The following is a 24,309-nucleotide window of genomic DNA, read 5'->3' on the forward strand; positions in this document are numbered from 1 at the left end:
TTTGTTTGTTTTCCACTCACCAGTTAGCCTCAGCTAACTTCCTTAGCATTCTAACTAAGAACACCTACGTAACAAAAGCCAGCATGTCGACAGATCAAACTGCTGACGTCTTTAAATAGTATTATATTCCACAGTCTCCACTTTGTTGCAGCACTCCCATTCCTTGTGCTGAATCTTATTTTGGATAAAATGAGTTACCTTACAGTGAGAAGTAAGGAGATTTTTAGTGTAGTCTTGGGCTCCACAGTCTCCACTTGACTGCAGAATTATTATTTTTCACTGCCCTCAGTCTCCTCTCGGATAAACTTGGTCTTCTTATGTCGAGAGGTGAATACAGAAAACCTTTGTTCTTGTACATTGTCATTGTCATGTTACACTGCACAGTCTCCACTTCTCTGCCACACTCCCTTTTCCGATTTTTACAAAACTTTATTTAGCAAATATAAAGTTACAACACAGAATACATACAAAAAGACATGATTTCAAAAGATTACTATACAGAGAGTATAGTTCTATAGTTTTTTATGCTCATAGTAATATGCAATTCAATGCAAAATGCAATATAGTCAAACTTTGTTCTCCGCTATTGTTATGTTATTCACCACAGTCTCCACTTTGGTGAATTGTTCTCTTTTTTTCGGTGCCCATAATCTCCTTTTGCATAGAATTAGTGTCCTTATAGCGAGAAGCCAATGCATGCCACCTGTGTTTTCCCCCATTGTTGTTCTCCTTTTTTCAGTATGCTCCACAGTCTCTACTTTGGCGCATAGCTCCTTTTTCTCACTGCCCTTAATCTCCCCTTGGGTAAAATGTCTCGTTATGCCAAGAAGTAAATGCAGGCAAACTTTGCTCTGCTCTATTGCTGTAGTATTTTACTCCATAGTCTCCACTTTGGTGCGACATAGCCTTTTAATGCCGCCCTTAATCTCCTCAAAGATAAACTGATTATCCTTATGTTAAAGGATAAGCAATAGACGAGTGACTTTTTTTTCTCCTCCATTGTTGCTGTAGTATTGTGCTGCACAATCTCCACATTGCTGTATTGTTCTTTCCTCTGCTCATAATAATCTCATTTTGGATAAAAAGGAGTCTCTTCAAAGAGACATAGAGGTGACACACGTTCTCCTCCATTGTTGTAGTTTTATACCCCACAGTCTCTACTCCTGCAGAACTCCATTTTCTCCCTGCCCTCAATCTCATCTTGGATAAAAGTAGCCGCACTATGGGGAGAAGGCAAACCTCGTTCATTGGGTACGTTTTATTTTTAAACTTAATCGCCTGACGCGCCCTCCACGTTGTGAACATTCACATCCACATGTCGTACATGTTCAACACATCCACGCGGCAATGTGTTGACAATCGCAGCTGTCCTTATAAAATGCATTTCTCGCCGGTATCCGCGCACGTGTTAGCACACGTGAGCACGCCCCCACACAATTGGGTGGACGCTTGCTCGCTTACTCGCCTGCTTCAGTCAGTCAACTCTTTCTCTCCGGTCGTCCGGCGCGCAGTATTGCAGGCTCAGATGGCCTTCGATAATGGATTAAATAGACAAATGCCAGAAAGGCACTCAACTATTGATCTCAGCTGTACTCCCCCCCCCCCACGGTAACCCTTATTTAAAGCCAGCCTCTCGTAATGCTTTCACCCTTCTGTCAGTGCACTTGTTCTCTGACAAAGTGCTGCCCGTGCCTGTGAAAGAGAATACAAATATTGCACAAACATTTGCGGGCGGGAGATTTCATTAGATTAACTGCTGCTCTCGTCAAAGGGCCAGGTTCAGGTGTCAAGACCGGGGTTATTGGCAAGTATCAAGTGCGGTTGGCCTGCAAATATATGGTATAAACAACTGTTGTGTTTTGTGATGTTTTAAAAAATGAGGACAAGAGAAATAATTTCTAAAGTTTGTCCACCATTAATGTGACCTCAAATCTGTACAAGTCAATTCAAAGAATTAGATATTTTTGAGAGGGGAATTAAAAATAAACAGCGATATTGTGGTTGCGCAAGTGTGCCCGCCCTCTTATAATTGGGGATGTGGCTGTGTAGAGAATTATCACCCTCAAACTCATGTTGAATGGGAGATACTAGAGCACACAGCTGCCACCATTTAAAGTGCCTCTGATAAACCCTAAATAAAGTTCAGTTGTTCTCGTTTGCTTTTCCTGACATTCTTGTACTCACATTTTTTACGGTACAGTACAAGCCAAACATGAGTTAGAATGTCATTTTTGTTTTGCAAAAAAACTAGCATTCAAGCAGGTGTGTTTATTTGGGACCGTTTACATCCACTGTGAATAAGGGCTCATATGGCCAGTCAATATTTTGTGACCTGTAATATTCAGAGACCATAGATCTGTTTTAAAAATCACACAAAAGTTGCCGTTTTCACATTACGTTGCCCAGCAATAGTAATTTCAGAGCACTTTACAAGGGAGGAGTAACATGAAAATTGCATGTAAAAGTAATAGATTAATAATCTTAATATTTAGTTTGATAAAATGTGTGATTGTGAACGAAACAAGGAAGCGTATGCTAATGAAACCGTCTTGCTTGTAACAGCTGCGTACAGTATATTAACAGTGTTGCAGCTGAGTGTAGGATGGGGGTCTGGGGGGGCTAACGGTGGGGAGGGGTGACGCATGAAGTAACAATTGGGAGGGGTCGGAAAGAGGACCTCGTCAGCCATGCTACTACTAGAATTCCATAAAAGTCTTGGATGCAGCAGGAAATGACTTCCAGGGTCTGGCATGTCGTTTCCTCCGTAGCTGCCGTCACTGCTACATTCTCAGCTCCCTCCCTCTGTATGTCCCCCCCCCCCCCCCCCCCCCACCCCATTACTACTTTTTCCAACTCTGACTATATGCCGTCTGGTGTGGACGGACAAATAGTTGAAATCTTAGGATAATTTGAGGCATTTTTTTTATCCAAGACAGAATTTTTTGGGAGGGGTGGGGTTAACGAAAAAAAGGCCAAATTTGGGGATACTTTTTTTCTGAGTTATCTCCATATTAAAAAAAAAAAACTTTTTTTTTTTTTTTTTTACATTCAAAAAGAATGTACTGTAGCTCCAAACCTTTTTTTTTTCTTCTTTTTAAAATCAAAACAAAGAAGAAAAAAACTGACAAAATTTAGAGATTACGTGTTTGTTGTTGTTGGACTGTGATGATGAAAATATAATTAGTATCTACTCTGACCATTTTTAACCGAACATGCTTCAAAACAATGTTTTGTCTGATTAAAAAAGTTATTTTTTCCTGTGTAAAAGGTCGCCGTCTGCGTGGGCATTAAGTGTTGCTTGGCTCTTGTCAATCTGTCCGTAACATAGCGGAACACGGTGGCACCACCAAATATTGAACTGACAAAATCCTCAGTGGCTTTTTTTCAGTTCAGTGTAAAAGTTGTCTTTTCCTTTTTTATTACTACAAGTCGAATGCTGTGGCTTAATCAGACCCTCCGTATTTAATTTCTCCGGATAGCTAACTGCGACTGCGTACTCTTTGCATAAACACTGGCGCCGAGCGAGAGAGCCAAAACCAACCATAGCAATGATAACCCCCCCCCCCAAAAAAAACCATATAGACAAACAGAGTGCGTTGGGCTCCATTTTGAGGCAATACCTAGGCTGCGGTGTTGGCCCCTCAGCTGTTCCATAAATAGAAGTTGAGCAAACATAAAATGTTGTACTCTGACCGATGGTTCGTGTAGTTGTTTCCAGTGAAGGGGAGCCTAGAAAATCAGCCGACGGGTCAACCACAGAGAACTTTCCTCACACATCATGGGTGCTTTTCAACATATAGATTAGTCATCAACCTTCTCATCTGTTTCTTTTCAAACACGAGTATGAAAAGAATGCCACGTGCGCTCCAAAGTGTCAGCAACCTAAAAACGGCAAGCGGCTCTCGAATCAGGTCCCGACTGCCCAAAAAGGCAACGTAGCAAGCTGGGTTGAGTGCTTGTTTAGTTTGCTCATCCACACATCTCTGAATCTTCTTGTGGACTCGCTCAGAAGGTGACGACTTCTTCTAAATTTGGTGTCCTGCTAGGAACTTTTTGTCAATTTTTCATTTTGCTTTTCCAACAATTGGCGGGCAAGTTTTGTGAGGAAACAGATGTGATATACCACAGGATGTCAAACTTCCTCTGGGCTTTTATAAGCACCTTCTTTTCACCGTCTGCAGCTTGGCCAATTCCCGCTGTTCTTTCACTTTTTATTATATATTTTTAGGTTTCGACGCTAGTCCTTTAGCTTTGAACACCTCTTGGCGAAATATAACCTTGATCACTTTACCCAACTGTGACGTCATTCTCATAGTGTAGAGTCATGTCTTTGGCGCTAGTGATCTCTGACTTTTATGAATCGAAAAGCAGCCCGGGATCATCCTGCTCCCTAATCTCCCTGACAGGAAGTAGTTAGCCTAAATAGCGGTCCTGCCCAGGCCAGCGCTTTCCTGTTTCACTTGCAAGATGCTGCGGGGCAGTGATTGTGCCGTTTTCTGCTCATTTGCTGACTATGGACAACTTCCAGCATGCAATAAATCTACCACGGGTGCAGCAAAATCGCAATACCGTGATGTACTGTATGGTTTTCGCTTACAATACAGTATGCTATTGGTACTTTGACAAATTGAACCTGTTACCTGATGTGAATGTCAGTATTCCTCGCTTGCAGAGGCAAACGACCAATGAAAACACAATGCATATATGATAAGGTATCATAGATGTTTTTCTTTCATTATTGGTCATCACACAATCATTATATTGTTAGTTTCATTGCAAAATATAAGATAGACATAATGTTAGTGTGGTGAGATTTCATTAGCTACATTGATATTGCGATGTATTGTATTTGGTTTCCTTCCAATATATCATCGCTGTCCTGTGAAAAACAAAAATGTTCACGTTAATGCGATGTCCGTAACGTGGAAACTCCATTCACGTAAAAATAAAAGTAATGAAAATATGGACATAGAAGTGTTTTTCACAGGACAGCGACGATACAGTGATCATTGTACAAATGATGTATCGTAATATTAGTGTTGTTGACAAAATATCGTGATGTGATACATTGCGATATTTCACACATGGTTTTCTTCTAATACACTGATTCTTGCCCAATCGATGACAACGGCATCATTGGCAAAATATTGTGATGCAGTATAACAGTTTTCATTCGTAACATACCTGATAGCCTGATACTGTATATAGTACAAGATTTTCCAATGGTTATCGCACAATCGCAGTTGTCTCAATTAGTATCGTTGGTACAACTGTTTAGCTGAAATTGTCTTGTGAGTTTTCAGTAGTTACCTACGGTAGATATGATGAATCGCACATGGTTCCATTATGTTGATCAAACGATCGCTGTTTCTTGGCATTGGTGGTCTCATTATTTGCAACTTTTGTTTTTCCATTAGTTGCATGGGTTAAGGGATTTATTGAATATGGTTTTCTCTTTGTGATATTATTGTTATAATTGGCTTAGTATTGTGATGTTCTATCACTCAATTCCCACCCCGAATACTCACACTTCCGTAGAAGATTAGACTACGCCGCTTTCTGTCCCTTCCCTTTTCCTTCAGTGGTTTATGCGACACAAGGAATCCAGTGCGAGGACATTTTAGAACCTCTGGCATTGTTGTCGCAACACCTCACACCTGAGTTTCAATACAGTAAACCGATACGGCGCTTTTTTTGTTATGGTTCTACAGTCTTTTCACAATGGAGACCCAAACAGAAGGTCTTGTTTCTCCATCGCCAAGGCGCAGCCTTTTACCCGACGCCGACAGTGATTTAACGTTGTTTATTGTCGCAGAGTGTACAGAGAGTAAATAGTTTCATTTAAAACCTGAAATTCTTTACCGTGCCCATTTTCTCCCCACTTCCAATGAATACAATTAAACAAACGTGCTCTCGTTCTTCGATGAGGTATCGCCGACAAGCCGCTGGTATCCTTAACTGTCATAGAGTAAAAAGGAATAGATATCTGTCCGTTAGAATAAAATGTAAGAACAAATCTTCTCCATATTTTCTTGGACAGAGGTCTGGAGTTTATGAAATTATTTTAACACCCTTGACACCCTTTCTTATCACCCTTGGTTATGAATAAGAAGCGTGGCAAAATACCTGCTCAAAAAATACTGTTGCCATCTAGTTGCAGAGTTTATACAAGTAAAAAACAGAACCACAACCAAGGGATGGCCCATGACTCAAAGAACTCAAGTTGTGGCACTCGTAAATCAAGCTACCACTGCACCTTCACAGCACCCTTGCTAAGTTTAATTCTTGAGTACACCTATAAGCGGGAAGGCAGCTCATGGTCATCCCCAGGCGGGTCCATCATGCATATTGCATATCTGCTCCATTGATCTGAGTCCCCTCTTAGCTTTCTTGCTAATGTTATTATTCCGCAAGGTCCCTAATTGTATCAATTTGCGTCAGGGTGATGCAAAGCACTAAAATGTAATATTGTTTTGCTTCTGTTTGGATGATGACGCAAATGGACACAAACTACCTGTCTCTAAGGTTTACACTCATAGCCGTCTGGCCTCTAATGCATCATTGCTAGCATGGCCGTACTCCTGTACTTATAGTCTTGTACTGCCAGCTTGCATCCTGCGTTCGCCTTATGAAATGTTCCTTGAACGGATAAAAAAAAAAAAAAAAAAGCAGCCGCAGTTAGTACATATACTGCAGCTAATCTGTGTTTGGTTACTTTAGACTGGATAGTGTCCCTGAAGCTGAAAGTGTTATTGACAATACAGTCAATATTAAACTGTCGTAATGTCCCCTGACACCTTCTAGTCCGGTCGTGACCTTCTAAGATCATTGACTTGTGTAGTATGTTACTGTCAAGAATCACAAGCCGAATTGACTTTTTGAATATATTTTATGCTGGCTGAAAAGCCTGAATGACGGATGGATTTCGGATGGTAAGATTTGTGCTGCATGCTAAATTTTGTTCTCGAGAAAACATGACATAGGACTACTGTTCCTGTCAGACTATTAAAAACCAAGAGTTTAATATATTCAGTGTTGACATTGAATTCTGCATACAGCCACCACATTTCACGAGAATTTAGTCGGAATTCGTACAAAAACAATCAAGCAGCCGGTTGGGTCGTAATGTACATCTGAGACGTGTCATGTTAAATTTTTGCTGCAAAAATGACGAGTCAGGTGAACCAGTTTTGCCGCGTTTGTCATGAGCTTGTGTTTTGTATCACTTCAATCAGCCACACTAATCTTGTTTGTGTGTGCTGTACAGATGTTGTCATCGCCTGTCTTTATCGTGGCTTTTGCATTCATGTTGACTCTCTCGTGTTGACGGTATCTCGCGTGACTGTGTAAAATGGAGGGCTACTGTTCAGACCGTTTGCGTTATGTTTCAAATGTGAACCAACATTGCCTTTTCACAAACTACATGCTTGATTTAGGAAAACCAACCCGCAGATGTCTATGTTGTGTATCGAAACAAGGTTGTCATCGAGCGGCGCCAAACTGGAGTCACTATAGAAACATCAGGGCAAACCTCCCCCTCTTGTCGCGGTTTTAGTGGCTGGAAATGCTGAACATTGCCATCGTGCCCCACCAAACCCCCTCCCCATAACCAGCGCACCTCTGGAAAAGATTACACTGTGTGTGTTTATGTGTGCGTGCGTGCAAACACTGCGACTGGCAACATGTGTCAGCTCTTATCTGTCAATGTCACGAGTCTTGTGTTTTGCATGCGGGCTCAGCTGACTGTCACTGCTGTTTATTTTTTCTCTCAGTTGAACCACACTAGGCATTTATTATCAACAATATTTGCATTATGCTGTTGGGGACAACTGATCAAATCGTTTCATGAACAGTTCTTCACGACGGGTTCTTCAGAATATTGCCTTCTGTTGACTGCACCTTTTCCTGAAATTGTCCGTACCTTTCTCTTCTCGGCCGGTTTTGAGAAAGACATGACCAGGGCTTAGCGACAGAATTTATTTTTGTGGTAAAACTTCAAAAGCACGTTGCAACATTTTGAATTTGCGTTGGCTGATTTGTCGACAAACACCACTTGAAACTGTCACCGGTAAAGACTCAAAATTAGAGACATGCTGCTTGAATTTGAGTCTGCTTTCCTTTTGTCATTTTACACTCCCTTGTACAAGAATAAGCAAAGCCTGCACACACAATTGATCGATTCTTGCTTATTATTTGGTGGCAAATACTATAAGTCGACATGTTTGTAGAGATTTATAAAGATCTAATCGCTCACGCAAGAAAAATATTGAAAATGGTTAGTTCTTGCTCTGGCCCGCTCAGTCACTTATAACAATGACTCTTCTTATTGATCCGCCTCCATTTTTTTTTCATGTCCTTTTAATTTTCTCCTCCATCCATCTCCATTGTCCCCTCCCACAAGGCCTCCATTAGCGTCAGTGCTAACATGACCATGTGTGTAGCCAATGCTTAAAAGGAGCAACATTTCCTGCATTTTTATGAACGCGATATGCCTTTATGGATTTGAGACCCCCGAATCCTCTTAGATAAGCAGTGTTGCTGACTGCGGTAACAAGGGAAGCGGCCCTGGTTGGAAAGTGTTGAATAAAAACGAATCACTTTACCATAATTTATGGATTAATTCAGCTCGTTAGAGCGTGCCCACGTACAAAAACACACGCGTCTAATGCATTTAATGGACGGATAAGTACACAGCACGCACATTCAATCTTTGCTTCATCTTTCCCGTCCTGTAGAGGTCATAAAACAGCGCCTCTCCTTTTAGCTTCCCCTACCCTTGTCTTTCAAGACACAAACCCATCACTCCAACGAGGGGCTCGCCGTCCCACGTTTAATGCACCCAATTACTTAGCCCCCTCAGCCAGCCCCCTCAGTCAGCCCCCTCCTGCTTTTTCTCCGGGCTGCCGCATTACGTCAGGTTTGGCAGGCTGTATTTTTAGCTTGGATATGCCACTGGCCCTCACTGCGTGTGGATTAAGTTACCACCTTGTTGCAGAAACAACCTATCCAACGTCCTCCCCCAAGCCAAACCATGCTTCGAAATGCAGACGGCAAGGTTTTTGTTGGGGGGGGCTGAGTTAGGAACTGGAACTGGACTGAAACCTCTTTTGCACGAGACCCTGCAAAATGTTTGCACCAGAGCCAAGTGAAACTTTCACACAGTGACGCGTCATCATGAATCGACAGGAAAATACTTATCGAGAGATAGAGTGAGCGGCGGTAGGCAAAATTGGCCACTTTGGAGCTTTAATAGTACCGTAGAACCAAAATATTTACAGTAAACCCCAACGTATTCACAGTTCTGTATTAATCAGTTGTTGTTTTTTTTTTTTTTTTTTTACCTGTCCTTAGTTATTTGTTGAAAAACTCGCTGTTCTTGTGCTCAGGCAATAACGGTGTTGCTTTGACGCCATCTGGTGACACATCTAAAGTGAGTTGAGGACAGAAGTCGTCTTTTGCCGCCATCTTGTGGCAACTATCAGCAATTAAAGTATGGTATAAACTGTTAGAACAGTATAGCAGGGCTTGATCTCTACCACCTGCAGAATTGCGGAGGGTCGCTGCCTGTATGCCTGTGAAAAATCTGGATATTAGCACAATTATTCAACAATCAGATGATTTGATGGCATCAGTGTCTGGTGCGTTCGACACGACATGAGCGGGAGACTGCAGTTAATCAGACGAAATGTTTTAGGTGTAAAATGGAACTACAAGAGTGTTGTGCTAACTTAATTCCCGTTCACACAGAGATCATGCAGAATTACATTCCGCAGTCATGTAATTAGATGTAATGACATAAAATACATGTTAAATGCAATATTTGCGTACGAAACAACAAACCGGGAAAGTTTTGTCCTGTTAGGTTCAGCAGGTTGGTTGGGACAGGCGGTAGTCATAAGAAGAGTGTTCTAAATGGACGCTTACATTGTTGTGGTTAACATTGCACAGCACCACATGTTAAATGTTGCCCCTCTACATCCACTGGAGCCTTGTCATCCGGGAAAGGGGATTGCCCCCACTTGCGGTCCTTTCTCAAATTCAAGGTTTACTATTTCCCCCCCCCATATGTTATTTTTTTGTTGTTTTGTTTTGTTTTAGTTTTTCTTGCCCTTTTGAAGGGTTCAGATCAGGGGACGTCACTAACATTTGTCAACTGTGGGTTTGCGAAGCCCTTTGAGACTCTTGTGATTAAGAGATGATACAAATAAACTTGATTTAAGGGTTACTGAACCCTCTGAGATTTCATAGAATTGCCACATGAAAGTCCAGTGACATGGGATATGTCCGCTGTGTTTGCGGTTTCACACTGCGACACTGCTGCATCCCGAAATCTGATAATTGGAAGATGTCTGGAAGGTAGAAAAGTTTAACTTTCAAAACAACAGAACGGGAGAAGGGAGCCTTGCAGATGGGAAGGATTTGTCCCTTTAGGTTCTGGTTGTATGTTGCCACATGCGAGAGGCAATGTCCTGCCACTCTTACAGCTCTGATTCTTCCTCAGTTGGTGGAAAATTCCTTGGTCGACTTGCGCAGACAAAAAGAGCACTTTGACGGTGGTTTAGGTAGGCTGACTATATGAGGGCTTAGATTTCTGGATTTCTATAGAATTTGGTCTGCGGTGAAGAGTGAATGGATAAGTGCTAGCGTTGCTGTAAGACACCAGAAATTACATGCTTGTTCGAGAGACAACTATGAAAATACATTTGTCTATTTTCAGTTTTCCCTACCAACCTCTATCTTGATTAGACTTGTTTGCCTTTTTTCTATCTTCAGTCGTGTTGAGAGTTGTGAAGCCATTATTTTTCCACCTTTTACCCTTGTGATTGTCGTTTATACACAACGGCAACATAGACTTGGGGTATGAAGTTGTACCTGCAATTTCCCACCTCTGAAAGTAGTGTCAGATCCCTAATAGAAGCAGGTTGCCGCCCGAGGTTGAGGATATTCTTCCCGGCCAGGGGTTTGAAATTTAATTCCTGTGCGTAAGAAGCTTGTGGACAAAACCTTCCCATCTCCGTAGATCTACTGCTGCGGCTTGGATTACCAAAAATTTTGTGGGATCGCCATGTGAGAGTAGATTGTTTTGGTAGCAATGAAGAGGTGGTGCACAGCTGAGGCATCAGAAAGTGCTGATGACGGCTAGACCCCGTGCCGCTTATAATGCACACAATGTCCCCCGTCAAAGAAAGCTTTGGAATGTTTTCACTTTGCAACCAAGTGTTTGCCGCGTAAACGGTGTGGAAGCAACTGCGTCACAAACAACACTCACTCGCCTCACTCCCCCACTTGGACCCCACAATAATGACATCTGCATTGAGAGGCTTGTGGCCACTCTGTTGTTGAACTTGCTTCGCAGTCCTAATCACCTTTCTAATCTCTTTCTCGGCCCGGTTTTCTCTGCCTGGCATCACAGCGGTCTTGTTTCCTGATTCTAAGCAGCCAATCTGTTGCTTTACCCCCCTAATCCGTTTCATTCAGCCCTTTTTAGATAGGATCTGCAGGAGGGCGTCAACAGTTCATGCGGATGCCCCTTTCAAGGGTTTAGGTTTCCATGGCATCCAGTCACTTTCAAGATCAGCGTAATATTTTCCTTTTTTGACGAGACGGAAGCAATGAGTCGGTAATTGCTATTTATGATGGAAAAACAACACACAATGTGAATGAGAGCTTTCCACTTCATTCTTGCGCTGCAGTCATGTTGATGTGACATTCGGTGCCACGTTTGGCTAATGCGCTGAGCCTTGAATGCTAATGAGCAACTCTTTTCTGATTCTCTTCGGGCTGAAGGTCTGATCAACTCTGCATAAGTAGTTACTTTTTTTTTTCCAAGCCATCACTGATGAACGACACATTTTGTTCCTGGATGTTTTTGAAATACGTTATCCCATCATTTTATTTTATTTGTTTCACTCTGGCACACTGTTTTATATGAACCCTCGTACAATTTCACCTTTGAGGCAATTAGTCTGGTCAGCTGTGAACATAGCTCGGATGTGACTCGGATGTAGATCAAATCTAGTGATTTCCATTCCAGACAAACTTTGGCACATTTTGCTGTTACCCTTAGAAAACGATTCAACCATAATTTAAGCCAACGGGTAAACTAATGAATTGGGTGAGACCCCAAACTCCAAAATGGTGATTTTTACCCTAGGTAAATGTAGCCTTACCATCTCTTATAGCAGCATATTTTCTTTTGGGCCAGGATGTCTGGGAACCTTCCACATCCACACCATGGCCCCGGTCGGACCCAGAACGCAACAAACCTTATGATTTATGTCAATTTTATTAGGGACTTTAACGCAGCCGACCAGACCTGGTAACGACGATATACATTGTTGGTGTTTTTCGGCAGGTCTGTGTAACGAATGCCAGCTTGCACAGCGTGGTTGTAGGTTAGTAAAATCCTCACTCCTCTGAGCTTTCAAAGAGGGTGCTGGCCGCTGAGTTGGCGGCCCAGGCTTGCGGCTCAGCGGAAGTTCCAAGCCGGTTATGTGTTGGTGGCGCCGGTTTGAACCATGATGTGGATGTGGGCCGAACGACACTTCTGCACCTGTCGCGTTGTCTTTTTCATAATTGGTCTCATCAGTTTACACGCTACTTTATCGGCTGCACCACTCATATGGTCGTTTTGCACTTTTTTTTCGCCTCCTCATTTTGGTGTGTTATTTTGCAGTAACCACACATCTCCGTCCAGAGCCTTTATAGACACGTGCTGTCTCAATATAGTATGTCAGCTAAACTGATAAAAGGATGATTTAATAAACGGACGTCTGCATCCGAGCGGTGACTCAGCGAGCAAAAAGAAAAGACCCGCAGGGAGACTGCGTATGGGCTGGACAATGTCTAAAGGGTACGTGAGCGGAGGAAATAAGACACCACTTCTTGAATCATGCTGGAGTAATGACATCACTACTCCAGGGGAAATCTGAAATTATAATTACCAAACAGTTCTTTCTAGAATGTGTGTTTCAAAGGATGGTGTTAAATGAGTTCTCCGTGCAACAGTGGAGGGTTGAGTTGACGTCGGAAATGGAACCTTGAGCGCCAAAACAGCTGCTTTGAATTTCCTCCAAATCCCCTAGGTCCTCACCTTCCACACATGGTGCACAATGAGAGCGGGGCTACGTTGTCATCATGTCGAGTGGCTGCCGAGCAACAGCCTGGAAGAAATGCTAGGTTTTGCGTGGGTTATCCCTGCTTTTCAGCGATCACAGTGCGATTTTTGTAACAAAGCGGCAGGTCTGAAGATGATATCCCCCCGGGTTGTACAAGCGCTAGTTTTCACAGTCTCTGGTCTCCTCTCTCACACTGACTTAACAAATACTCTTTGGAAGACCCCCACATATGATCTTCCACCCAGAAGGGACATTTGGTTGACACGTTGGACCAATGCCAGCAGTGTCATTGAGTTATGCATTCCATTGTATGAAAGCAATGACATTGGAGCCTCCAAAAATCCACACCCTTGCGACGTTTCATCCTGTTTCAAGAATTAGATGCAGCGTTGGCAGAGGTTACAATTTTTAATGGCTCATCCATTGTTGTTTGTAAGTTTTAAATGCTAACCTTACACTCCCGCCGCCAGACGTGAAGAAGGACTGGTCGGACCACGCGCTGTGGTGGGAGAAGAAGAAGACATGGCTGCTGAAGACCCACTGGACGTTGGACAAGTACGGCATCCAGGCCGACGCCCGGCTGCTCTTCACGCCGCAACACAAGCTCCTGCGCCTGCAGCTGCCCAACATGAAGCACATGAAGGTCAAAGTCAACTTCTCCGACCGCGTCTTCAAAGCCGTCTCCGACATCTGCAAGACCTTCAGTAAGTGAAGCGTTATCATTCATTTGTTTGCCCCAATATATTACAGAATCATGCATTGTTCCGCAATTCCCGCCACTGATGTTTCCCCAACATGCTCAGTCAGCTCTGCCAACTGGTAGCGCACTGTTTTCTCTCGACTCATGTTCTTGGAACCCAGGCTCCATCTTGTCTTGCGCTTGTATTTGGGAAACAGAGATTATCATTTTTGGCTTGGAACACGGCAAGTGCAAATCATGCAATATCAAACGCCCGCTCGCAGGATTACTCCCAAATACAAGAGAGATAAGAGGGTGGATGAGGTCACGGTTGGATGCCTGGATAGGTTCTCGTGGACAAACACGTTCCTTTCGACACAACAGGACGGGAGGAGTCTCTGTCAGGTGTTCAATTCACACCCTTATCACAGTATTGCAGAAAACCCTTATTGGCCTTTTCACACTGCACTTTTTTTTTTTCTCAACAATCACCAGGATGGAACTGGCCGATGTTCCCTCAGCGAAGAATACCACTCAATGGAGATGTGGATAGGGACGAGGGCCTTTGCTAAAATTAAGTAATGACCAAGACACGTGACACCTGACAGTGTTAAAAGGGCTGAAATACCCAACATCACCTTAGTTGGGAGTTGATTTCACTGTCCCTTAACCGATGACTTTGTCCTTTTTCTTGGCCTTGGCAAAATAGTCCGTTTTACACAGACTCTTTGCAAAATTGCCATGTCAGAACTGTAAAGCAGAACATTGTCTCTGCAAATAGACAACCCCAGAACCCCACAGAAAGTAAACATGGGAGCTTTGGTAATGTGAAAGGACTTGACATCACACTATCCTGTCTGAGACCTCAGAGTCAGGGGATCACACACCTTTTACCCTGCTAACTTTCCTTGGCCTTAAGTCACAAGCCCCCTTTCACGTTTTCTGCTTGTACTTCTTCTGCTTCATTCAGGGACTGACATCCCTGGTACCACACTATCCTGGTTCACCACCTTTAACCTTCTATTGCCCACTTTTCCTTGGCCTCCAGCGGCCCTTATGAATCTCTCCATCATGGAGTGTCACAGCACACCTGTTGCGTCCTTCTTAGTTGACAGCGTTCAACAGGCAGGCAGTATCATCTGCCAGTGTTCCTGTTTTTACCAGCCTTCTCTTTGAAATTTTCAGCAATGAAGCATTTTATTTCATCAGAAAGCTCCTCCCGGCGATGGCACAGAAAGAGCAAATGACAGATTTTTATGGAGTGTAGCAACACAGAAACATTGTTTTGGGAGGCAACGAATGGTAGAAAACAGGTCCGTAGCTTCAGATGGGGCCGCCCTGGTTGGGAATGCGTCTGTAATATATCTATTTTAGCCGCTTAAAAATTCAGGACAAATTGTCTTTGGCAGACTTGGTGCATGCCGAGTCATTGCAAGATTTGGCTGTTAGGGCGGCACTTGATACGTTGGTTGCAAAATGCAGAGACGAATGTGCTCTTAGTAAGAGTGGAAGTCAAAAATATTAAACAGTCTAGCAGAAAGTTGAGCGCTGGTTGGCACCAATCTCCAATTCTACGATGTAAACAAACTGTAATTTCCCTTCCAGCTGCGTTTTCACCAGCCAAAACGCATTAACACGTACACTCCCGTTCATAAGTGTCGGAAGTCCAAAGAACACTCCCATCGTAAAAACGGCTTCTCCCACGTTCATGGACAGTCCGACACGGACACAGTTCTATCAGGCTTTGATGAGAACACTGCGCTTTTGATACATACTGTAGAAATTGCACAGTTCCGCCCCCGTTTTAACCTATTTTCCATTCGGCACTTGGACGGCAAGTTGCAAGACAGCTTGGGGACTTTGGCAGCCATTTTGAGAAATTTGAGATTACAGTATGTGTGCCCATTCCAGTCAAGACCGTGTCTCTACTTTAACTCATTCTATCCCAATGACATATTTATGTCATTTCACAATAAAGCAGCGTCAAAGAACCCATCTATCAATGCATCCATCCGTCTATTTTATCAGGTTCTGTATGTGAACCACTATGTTGCCAATGGCAAACTTGTGGGGTATAACATTTTATGATGCTGTTCCACAACAGTGTGTGTTTTCCACAAAAACCACCCATCTGCCACTAATTAGAACCACCTCCTCACCCATTTGTCTAGTCAGACATGCGCTCGTCTTGTCTAGACATCCCAGAGTTAACTTCAGTCACCTTTCCCGTGTTATAAACCCCCGCACAGAGCGCCATTGTTTACCTCCTCATGATTGAGTCTTCACAAGTGACTAACGCATGACCGGAGCTGCAAGTCCAAAGGTGCAGCAAAAAAAGGGTTCTTCTATTTCGCAGCTGAGTACCACCACTTAACGTAAACAAGAGTCAGGTTGCTCTACTTAAGCGCCACATGAAGGACTTTAGCTAGCATCTGTGCGAAGTCAGACGCACACTGTAGAAAAGGCCTGCAAGCAGCAAGCAAATCCCAATCTCTTAAGGCATGAAACTTTACAATCTGTGCCAGCACCTTTTGAGTTGTATTGATTTCAAAACAAAGGAAATGAATAAACGTTAATCCAGAAAATAATCTATTTTGGATGTCAAGTGCATCACTAGCTTTTGTCTTACGCTAGTGGCTAATGTAAGCAGTTGAAGGCATATTGTCCCTACTGAGCAGACTAAAGAGGGCTTTATTTGAGGTTGGGCGTCTTCTCAATTTGTGTGAATCTCGAGTCAGATTGAGTGAATCAACGGCAATGGCACCTACCACAAATATGGTGATATACGATTATGATTACATTATTCTATGATATCATATTATGGTCGTTACCAAGCGGAATCAAGAGTTTACTGAGGTGAGTCATTTATTTTCTCCAATTTTTGTAATCATATATCAGACCGAATGAGTCAGCACCAATGACGTCCACCATCCACAATGGTAATATCAGATTCGTTTTCATACTGATAAATTTATAAATGTGTTGAGTTAAGTTTATTGAGGTGGGATATATTTTCTCACGTTTTGGTATCAAAAGGTTGATTAAACGAAGTGATCGAAGTCGGAGGTTCCAGTGTACGTTGCCATTCAAGTGTTAGGACAGACCTTTTTGGCATTCTGGAATTCATGTTTGGTGGTCCGGCAAATTTACGGCCCGTCATTTGACATCTGCTTAGGGTGCCTGACCTCTGTTGTCATACCAAATGTGCATTGCTTTCAGCTCAAAGTCCTGTTTTAATGAACATCGTCAGCCTTTTTGCCACTTTCTTGATTCTCTCGGTATTTCTGCCCCCCTTTGAATAACTTTTTCAGAATTTGGAGGTCTTGTTTTGATCTAGTTCTGTAGACCAGAAAATCACAACGTAATGGTAGCATTATGTTTCTTCCATCATATGAACTGACTGGAATTTCTCAGTCTACAGTTTATTAGTCTCGTCTTAATTGATTCCAGTGTTATTGATCCAACAGCCAGGAAGCCGAGTGAGTCACTCTCTTTGCAGCTAAGGTAGATGAGGGAAACATCAGCAAAGGACCAATCAACCCTCGTTTTAGTCCATTTAGGGTCTTCTTTTTTTTTTTTTTTTTTTATCTGCGATTGCGGTCTTGCTCTGTAAATTTAGAATGTGATGGTGTCGTGATTGGCCTTAGTCACCGCAGTGAATCATGTGTTCCAGAGAGCGCACATCTCCAGCACAGCTTTTTATTTATTTATTTATTTTTCACTGCTGGAACTAAGTCAAGCCCTCAGCTCTGGCTATAGGCCTGCTTACTGCCACAAGTCTGCAGGATGGAAGATTGACTCTTCTTCTGGAGGTGTCAATTCCGCTAATGGACCTAGTTGTGTTTATTTTGTAAGCGTCAACACTCTAGGCCGCAAGTATGTGGCATGTGTCGGTAAACCTTTTCCCGCTAGCATGTGAAATATTATGAACCTATAATTCAACATACGCTTACTGGATCCGTCAGCAATAAATTAGAAAAATACTAGTGGGGAGCAGTTAGTCACGTGTATCTCTATTGTTTCTCTGCCATGTAAATTCTGCTTCTGCTGGGTTTTTTTTTTTTTGTCAGAATTTTCCCAGAAACAAAAACCCTTAGGGCCTTTTTCTTTCCTCACCAAAGTTCGTGAAGTTGCAGCAAAGGGAGACTTTTTTTTTTCGTTGTCAGATTTGCTTCTAAGAAAGAAACACAATAGTCATTCATATCATTTTGCTAATGAGATTAGTTGGACTTCTTAAGGTCAAAGTTAATAACACAAGTTTTTCTCAATGTAACATTTTAACATTCTTAACTGTCATGCAAGTGTAAAAATAAGTTGACTGCTGTTAGTAACCTTAAAACCGAACATTTTGTTCTGTACACGTTTGTTCCTGTTCTATGGTTTTTAGAGGTCGTTGCCATCACTGGTTAACTTCTGTGATGGTGTCACGAGAAGAAAAAAAAACAGTAATCAAAAAATCCTTACGCATTAGATTTATAAAAACAAAAAAAAAAAAGTCGAAGAAAAGCCTCTGCCTCTAAGCTTCGCAGTGATCATTTTTCCGTGTACGTCTTTTATAGTTGCCACAGACTCGCGCACCACTCTGTGGAGAAAAAAAGTCAGCAGGATGGTGGTGAGCCAAGGGGAAAGAGTGTGTAAAAGACAATTTCCAAAGTTTGGAATTGTTTCACATTTCATTTCACACAGAAACAAAGTGCAATGTCTACTGTAAAGCAGAACTTGCTTAAATACCACAATTGCACTTCTACAATCACATCATTGTTAGCTAATTTAATATAGCCCCCACAAGTGGTCAAGTATACACTGACAAGTGCACTTTGAATAGCTTTACTGATGAAACAGTAACTAAATAAACACAATCATTGGTGATATTACAAAAAGTGAAAGCAAATCACCTTTTGGATGCTTGCTGAGCTAAGCGCCTTACACACGACATTGGGTTATATATTCATCATTTGGTTGGTGTTAAATAAAAATAAATAAATAAATAATAATAAAAAAAGTGGTATTACAATTACTTCACCCCCATTTTCCCTCAGTCGCAAGTCAAAATGCCACGTGTCTCTCAAAACACACACAGACTTTTGTGTGTGCGCTTGCGTTGGAGCCCAGCTCAGTGGGCCTGACGCTCGGCAGCACGCCTGCAACTCACATGGCTGTATAAGGGCACAGGGATTGTGCTTGAACGCAACAGTGAAGCCGGAGGAGGAGAGAGGGAGAGCGAGTGAGAGTGAGCGTACTCCCATCTGGTAGTTTTTAATACCTTGGAATGCTTTTGCTTTAGTTACACAAAGCAAACAAGGAGCTTTCTTGCTACCATGTTCTCCCTCTGCTCACGCTTCCCTAAACAGACGCTTCAATCACACGCCGCCATCCGTTATCCGAGTTCCACCGACATACAACGGAACCTCCGAAATTGTGTCCAAACATTTTTGAGTTTCACTGAAAATGACACCTTTTAAAATGTACATTCCAAACCATGACGTTGACTTCAACTTCGGCTTGCTGTGCATTTAAAGCGGTGGCAAAGAGGATGTGATGACAACCTCGAGGAGAGAAAAGTGTGACGATAACCATCGAAGAGAGAATATTTTGCGATGAAGGAAGGCGATAGTCGCGTATAAGTCGTTGCTGCTCAGAACAATATGCAAAGCTGGAATGGGGGCAGCTTAGGAACCGAGTGGTTAGCAATCCTGCCTTACAATGATGAGGTTCTGGGTTCGAATCTCAGTCTTGGCCTTCCTGTGTAGAATTCCAAAAACATGCATGTTAGCTTCACTCAAGCCTCTAAATTCTCCATTGTGAATGTGGTTGCCAGTGTTTTGTCCATAGATGAGTAGTTTGACTTCATTTAACCAAGCGGATGCTAATGTCAAATTGCTAACAATGGCGTGGATTGGACCACACAAGGTCTTTGTCTGTTGGGCATCTTCAAAGTGTGAGCAGTTTTACTTAAGTTTTATTCTCGAGTGGTAAACGTATTTGAATACTTACATGACTTGACATCATCTCTCTGGCCCTGACACATTTAGAACCACCTCGCCTCTACCCCCCGAGCCTACCATCTTGTGACATGTCTGCCTATGCGCACTGATGCTTCCCTGGCCTCCGAGACATGAAGAAGGGGGGCAAAAGAGTGGAAAGAAGCTGCTCTGGTTTAGTCATTATATCAAATTGTGAACTTTTCAAGCACATGCACGCGCAGACACACACACACTCACACTTTTAAGATATGTTTAAAGCTCTACTGTTCAGCAGCAACCCAATAGCACTTTTGCGTGTGTGCGCGAGTTTGAGAAATGGTTGTTGAAAGTGGGGGTGGGATGGTTGAGGTTGTCTGGCCTGTCTCACTTGGGGATTACACTCCGAGCAAAGATTTGTGAGGCCTTGAGAAACGGGATTTGCCATTTTTCCAGTCCTCGCGCGCTGCAGCTGTCTCTGAATTTCTTATCTTCCCTCGTGTCCCTATGCTGGCTCTCGCCATAGTCTTTTTTTTTTTTTTTTTTTTTTTTTTTTACACACGTTTTTTTAATAGACATGCTTAATCTTGGCCTTTCAAACCCTGACTTTTCCCTTTAGGTTCAAACAATCAACCGCCTGTTGATTGTTCATCGTGTATCTTTCGCCACAGATATCCGTCACCCAGAGGAGTTATCTCTACTGCGCAAGCCGCGTGATCCCAAAAAGAAGAAGAAAAAGTTGGAGGAAGCCGAGGACGATGATTTGGAGTTGGAGGGTCCGCTGTTAACCCCTGGATCAGGTCAGTCACTAAGGATGTTTTGCCCTGAACTAAAACGCGTCATGCTCAGATGGTTTCCCATAGTGCCTCCATTTTGAATTTTGGTCCGACAGCCACCAAAGATGCGTTGATCCAAATATACGAGCCCTGCGTGGCCTCTGCAACCCTGGCTTCCTTGGCGGGGAGGATGACGGATGGTTGAGATTCCACACATAGTTGGTCACGCTGCCATTTTAAACCCCCGACTGTGCTGCGCAACACCACCACCCCGCTTTAGCCTAGTCAGTGCTGAGTTACGACCCAAGTGGGCGCCGGAAGGGGGTCAGTGCCACCTTCACCATTAAACCTAAGCACACAGAAAAAGATCATACATTTGTGTGTGCAATCGGTATCGCAAAAAGGTTTTTTTTTTTTTTTTTTAAATGGAGGACGGCGGCAACACCCAAAATTCCTCGTCATTACAGTTCCTCCAGGGTGTCGTTTTCTCTCGATGGACAGATATATTATTTCTTTTTGACAGTGCCAAGGGTTCACTTAACGACAAGAATGTGCACAATTCCTTTCCCCCATCAGATCACATGCTATAGCTAGCCAAATTGCAAGGCGTTATTTCGTCCCGTGTGTGAGGGCCTGGCCGGTTAGCCTGGCTCTCCTGATTGAAATCACAATGAGGGAGGAAGCGATGCAATCGCTTCCAAAGACAACGTGGTCACTTACTCCTCCTGCACACTTAAAGCGGAAGTCAACCCAAACATAATTTTTTTAAGAATATGGTCTATGCAGGCCGAGTAGTTGAAACAGCATTCTGATTAATGTGTTTGTGGAATATGAGTTGCCAACAAAATCCACCCATTTTTAGCCATCTCCGGGGGCGGCCATTTTGTCACTTCTGTCGACTGAAATTGACATCGCAGACCCTCATGGGTGTTTCATATTAATCATATTGCCTTGTTTCAACTAGTGGGCCTGCATTAAATTATATATAATTAAATATTCTTGGAAAAAAAAAATGTTTGGATTAATTTACGCTTTAATGTATTCAGTGCAGTATTGCGCTTAGCTGGGATGGACATTTTTCCTTAAGTTCCTTCATCTGTCATTGGGGGAAAAAGAACACAATCAATCATTGTTTTGAAATATTTTTAATGGGAAACTATGTTGAACTCCAGTTTTCATGCCAGTGTCTTCTGAAGCATATTAGCACTGCCCCACGAGGAGTTATGTCTGAGCATCGCTCAAATTTTACTGACTTCTTTAGACAGCCAACAACTCGATACGGAATCAAAGAGCAATTCCAAACATAATTGTCTGAATTTTAAACGGAAATGTGATTCGACCGTCCTAAGCAAATTAACTCATTCACTGCCCAAAACATTTTTATGTCTTTTCACAGTCCAGCCATTCTTATTTATATTTTTGTCAAATTTTTTTCAAACATTACGGCAAAAGAGGGTCTGAAAATGTCTGGCAGCTAATGAGTTAATACAGTACTGTTTTTTTTAAAAAAAATGTTTTTTTATTTTTTTTATTGTGATATTCTTGCTAAGCGGTGCACTCCATTTAATATAACTAATCAGTCAAGTCTGAATTATCTAACTTACGCTGTTTGTAGAAATGAGCAATGCGTGTTTGTAACTCCACTTCCCTTAGCTGACTTTGTGTACTTCCGTATACAACAGACTAATTTTTAACTGAATCAACAGTGCCTCCGTTTGTCGCCGCAAAGCGTTGTGCTCCATTTTGACGGAAATAATGAGTCAAGTCCAAAGTTTTATTTTTCCCACCTTTTATTTTGAAGAGAATTTCTGTATCATACCCTCATTTGAAAATGATGTTTAAACATCAATAATTGCATACCCACACCGTATGGTAGGAGCCACAAATAACAGTCTGTGGAGAGCACTGAGGTTTTATGACTAATTATTTCCACTTGAAGACCTCACCCTCTATCTTGTTAAATGCAGAAAATACCTAGTGCCAAGAACTTTAAAGAACATAAAATGAGTCAATTTTAAAACTTGAGCTCGAGTCTCCAGGGTCTTGTCTGGCATGCCAGTACATTGTTGGACATGGCTCAGCATGGACACTTGGGACTGACATGACAATGCCTCGCCTGTTCCGACACTTCAATAAGTGTCTCGGAATGGGTGGACCTTCCATGCCTCTGCCAATAGGCTAACTTGAGTCACTATCGTTCTCACCCCTGACAATGACCAATATCTCCTCATCCTTTTTTCCTTTCACTTCTGTTTCTTTCCCTCCTTAAAATAAAGTATCCTGAATATTCCCATTGACATTTCCTCCACCGTCCTTTCTTTCCCCTGCCTTTCTGTCTTCGTCCTAGCCTCTGAGATAATATACATCGGACCCGTCAAAGGTAAGTTTTCCCCTCTGTCCTCTCCTGTTTCTGCAGCACTGCTTCCTCACCAACGTTCTTCCCTTTCCTTCATCCCCACCCCTACCACAGCTGCCGTGTGGAGATCACATGACATCCATAACCTTCGCAGGGCTCGCAATAGTCCGGGTCGTCTGACTTTTTTTTTGAGGGGCAAGTCAGCTGACTCTATGAGAGCTTCGGACTTCTTGAGCTGGGCATACGCTGTTGTTGATACAAATAATCACAAAGCGCTTGTATGAGTTTAACCGCTGATTGAACAGAAGTCCTTTAGGTGTTATTAGCATGCATTTCAATGAGTTTCTGTCAGTCCATTCGAAGACATTTTTACAATCGGGGGGATCAGAATGCTAATTGTAAAAGCAAGACAAGACCAAAAAAATGAAGTTATTTGCCTCCAATGTCAGCCGTGAGAAAAAAATTGAGGAGACTGCGAATTATGGTGTGCGCACACAGGTGAGGTAATACCCTGCCTTGGTTGATTCTGTTTGAAAGGCAAAGGAGGATATGACAACCAAATTTCTGGCTGAAGTCCCCCCAGCTTTGGAGGACGTCTCAGTGGCGTAACAGATGTGGGACGGTGGGTGTCTTTATGAAAAAGGGTAGCAGAAAAGTCGGATCAAGGGTGTGACACACTTGTGGTAGTATTTTGCCGTGCGTTGTTCTGTGTTAAATGTTGATACATTTTGAGTCTATTTATTTGGTGTGGGTTATGCCAATTTGGAAAAAGCTGTGTCATTCCTGGCTGACGGCAATTTCCCATATTCAGACGTATGATCGGAAGTGGTATTGACGCAAGTATGGAAGGATAATGGCGGAAAGCCTGAACAGGGGCGTGAAGTTTAACACCTGACACTCACTTCTCCCGCCTTGTTGTGATGAAAGTAATTGTCACTGTGGTTTATGTCACGCCAGACGCTGACACGGATCTCATGAAGCATCTCCTGTAGGTATCTCATTCGGGATCCTGCGTGTGAAAGTGTACACCAGGGCCGGGAAATGTGTGTTGGAGGAGGGATACATCTAAAACATGCAGGACAGTGGCTCTTGAGGACTGGAGTTGCCACCCGTGGTGTAACATTTTCCTTGAAAGGAACCTTGCTTGGTTCTGTGTGGATGGCAAAGGAAGATAAATGCTGTTATACCGCTTGGGTGTACCGATTTGTGCGGAAAGTGTGTGTAAGAGAGATTTCTGCCTCATTTGTGCGAGATGACTGGCAGAAGGCAACCCATCTGCTTAAACAGGCTTGTGAAAACTTAGTCCTCCCACCTTAATGTATATTGGAAAAATGCTCACTGATAAGTGCGAAACAGGCACGGAAGTCATCGTTCATCTTATCGTCCTTGTTCCGTTTGGTATAATGCAAGTAGCTTGGTT

The 24,309-nt window shown here is 42.7% G+C and overlaps 1 protein-coding gene across 6 annotated transcripts in view; it reads left to right on the forward strand.

Moving 5' to 3' along the window:
• fermt2 (FERM domain containing kindlin 2) overlaps nt 1–24,309 on the forward strand; it is a 42,520-nt gene that overhangs the window by 4,260 nt on the left and 13,951 nt on the right. For 5 of the 6 annotated variants that reach the window (XM_086049525.1, XM_086049522.1, XM_086049520.1 and 2 more), the window contains 3 exons: nt 13,589–13,822; nt 20,429–20,557; nt 22,881–22,913. In XM_086049525.1, the coding sequence (XP_085905651.1) occupies nt 13,589–13,822; nt 20,429–20,557; nt 22,881–22,913 (396 nt within the window). The remainder of the gene's footprint in view (nt 1–13,588; nt 13,823–20,428; nt 20,558–22,880; nt 22,914–24,309) is intronic. The other variant, XM_086049524.1, reaches the window with a different exon arrangement.

The sequence above is a fragment of the Filicampus tigris genome, chromosome 13, assembly GCF_054856515.1.
Source record: "Filicampus tigris isolate MCC_2025a chromosome 13, RoL_Ftig_1.0, whole genome shotgun sequence".
NCBI lineage: Eukaryota > Metazoa > Chordata > Actinopteri > Syngnathiformes > Syngnathidae > Filicampus > Filicampus tigris.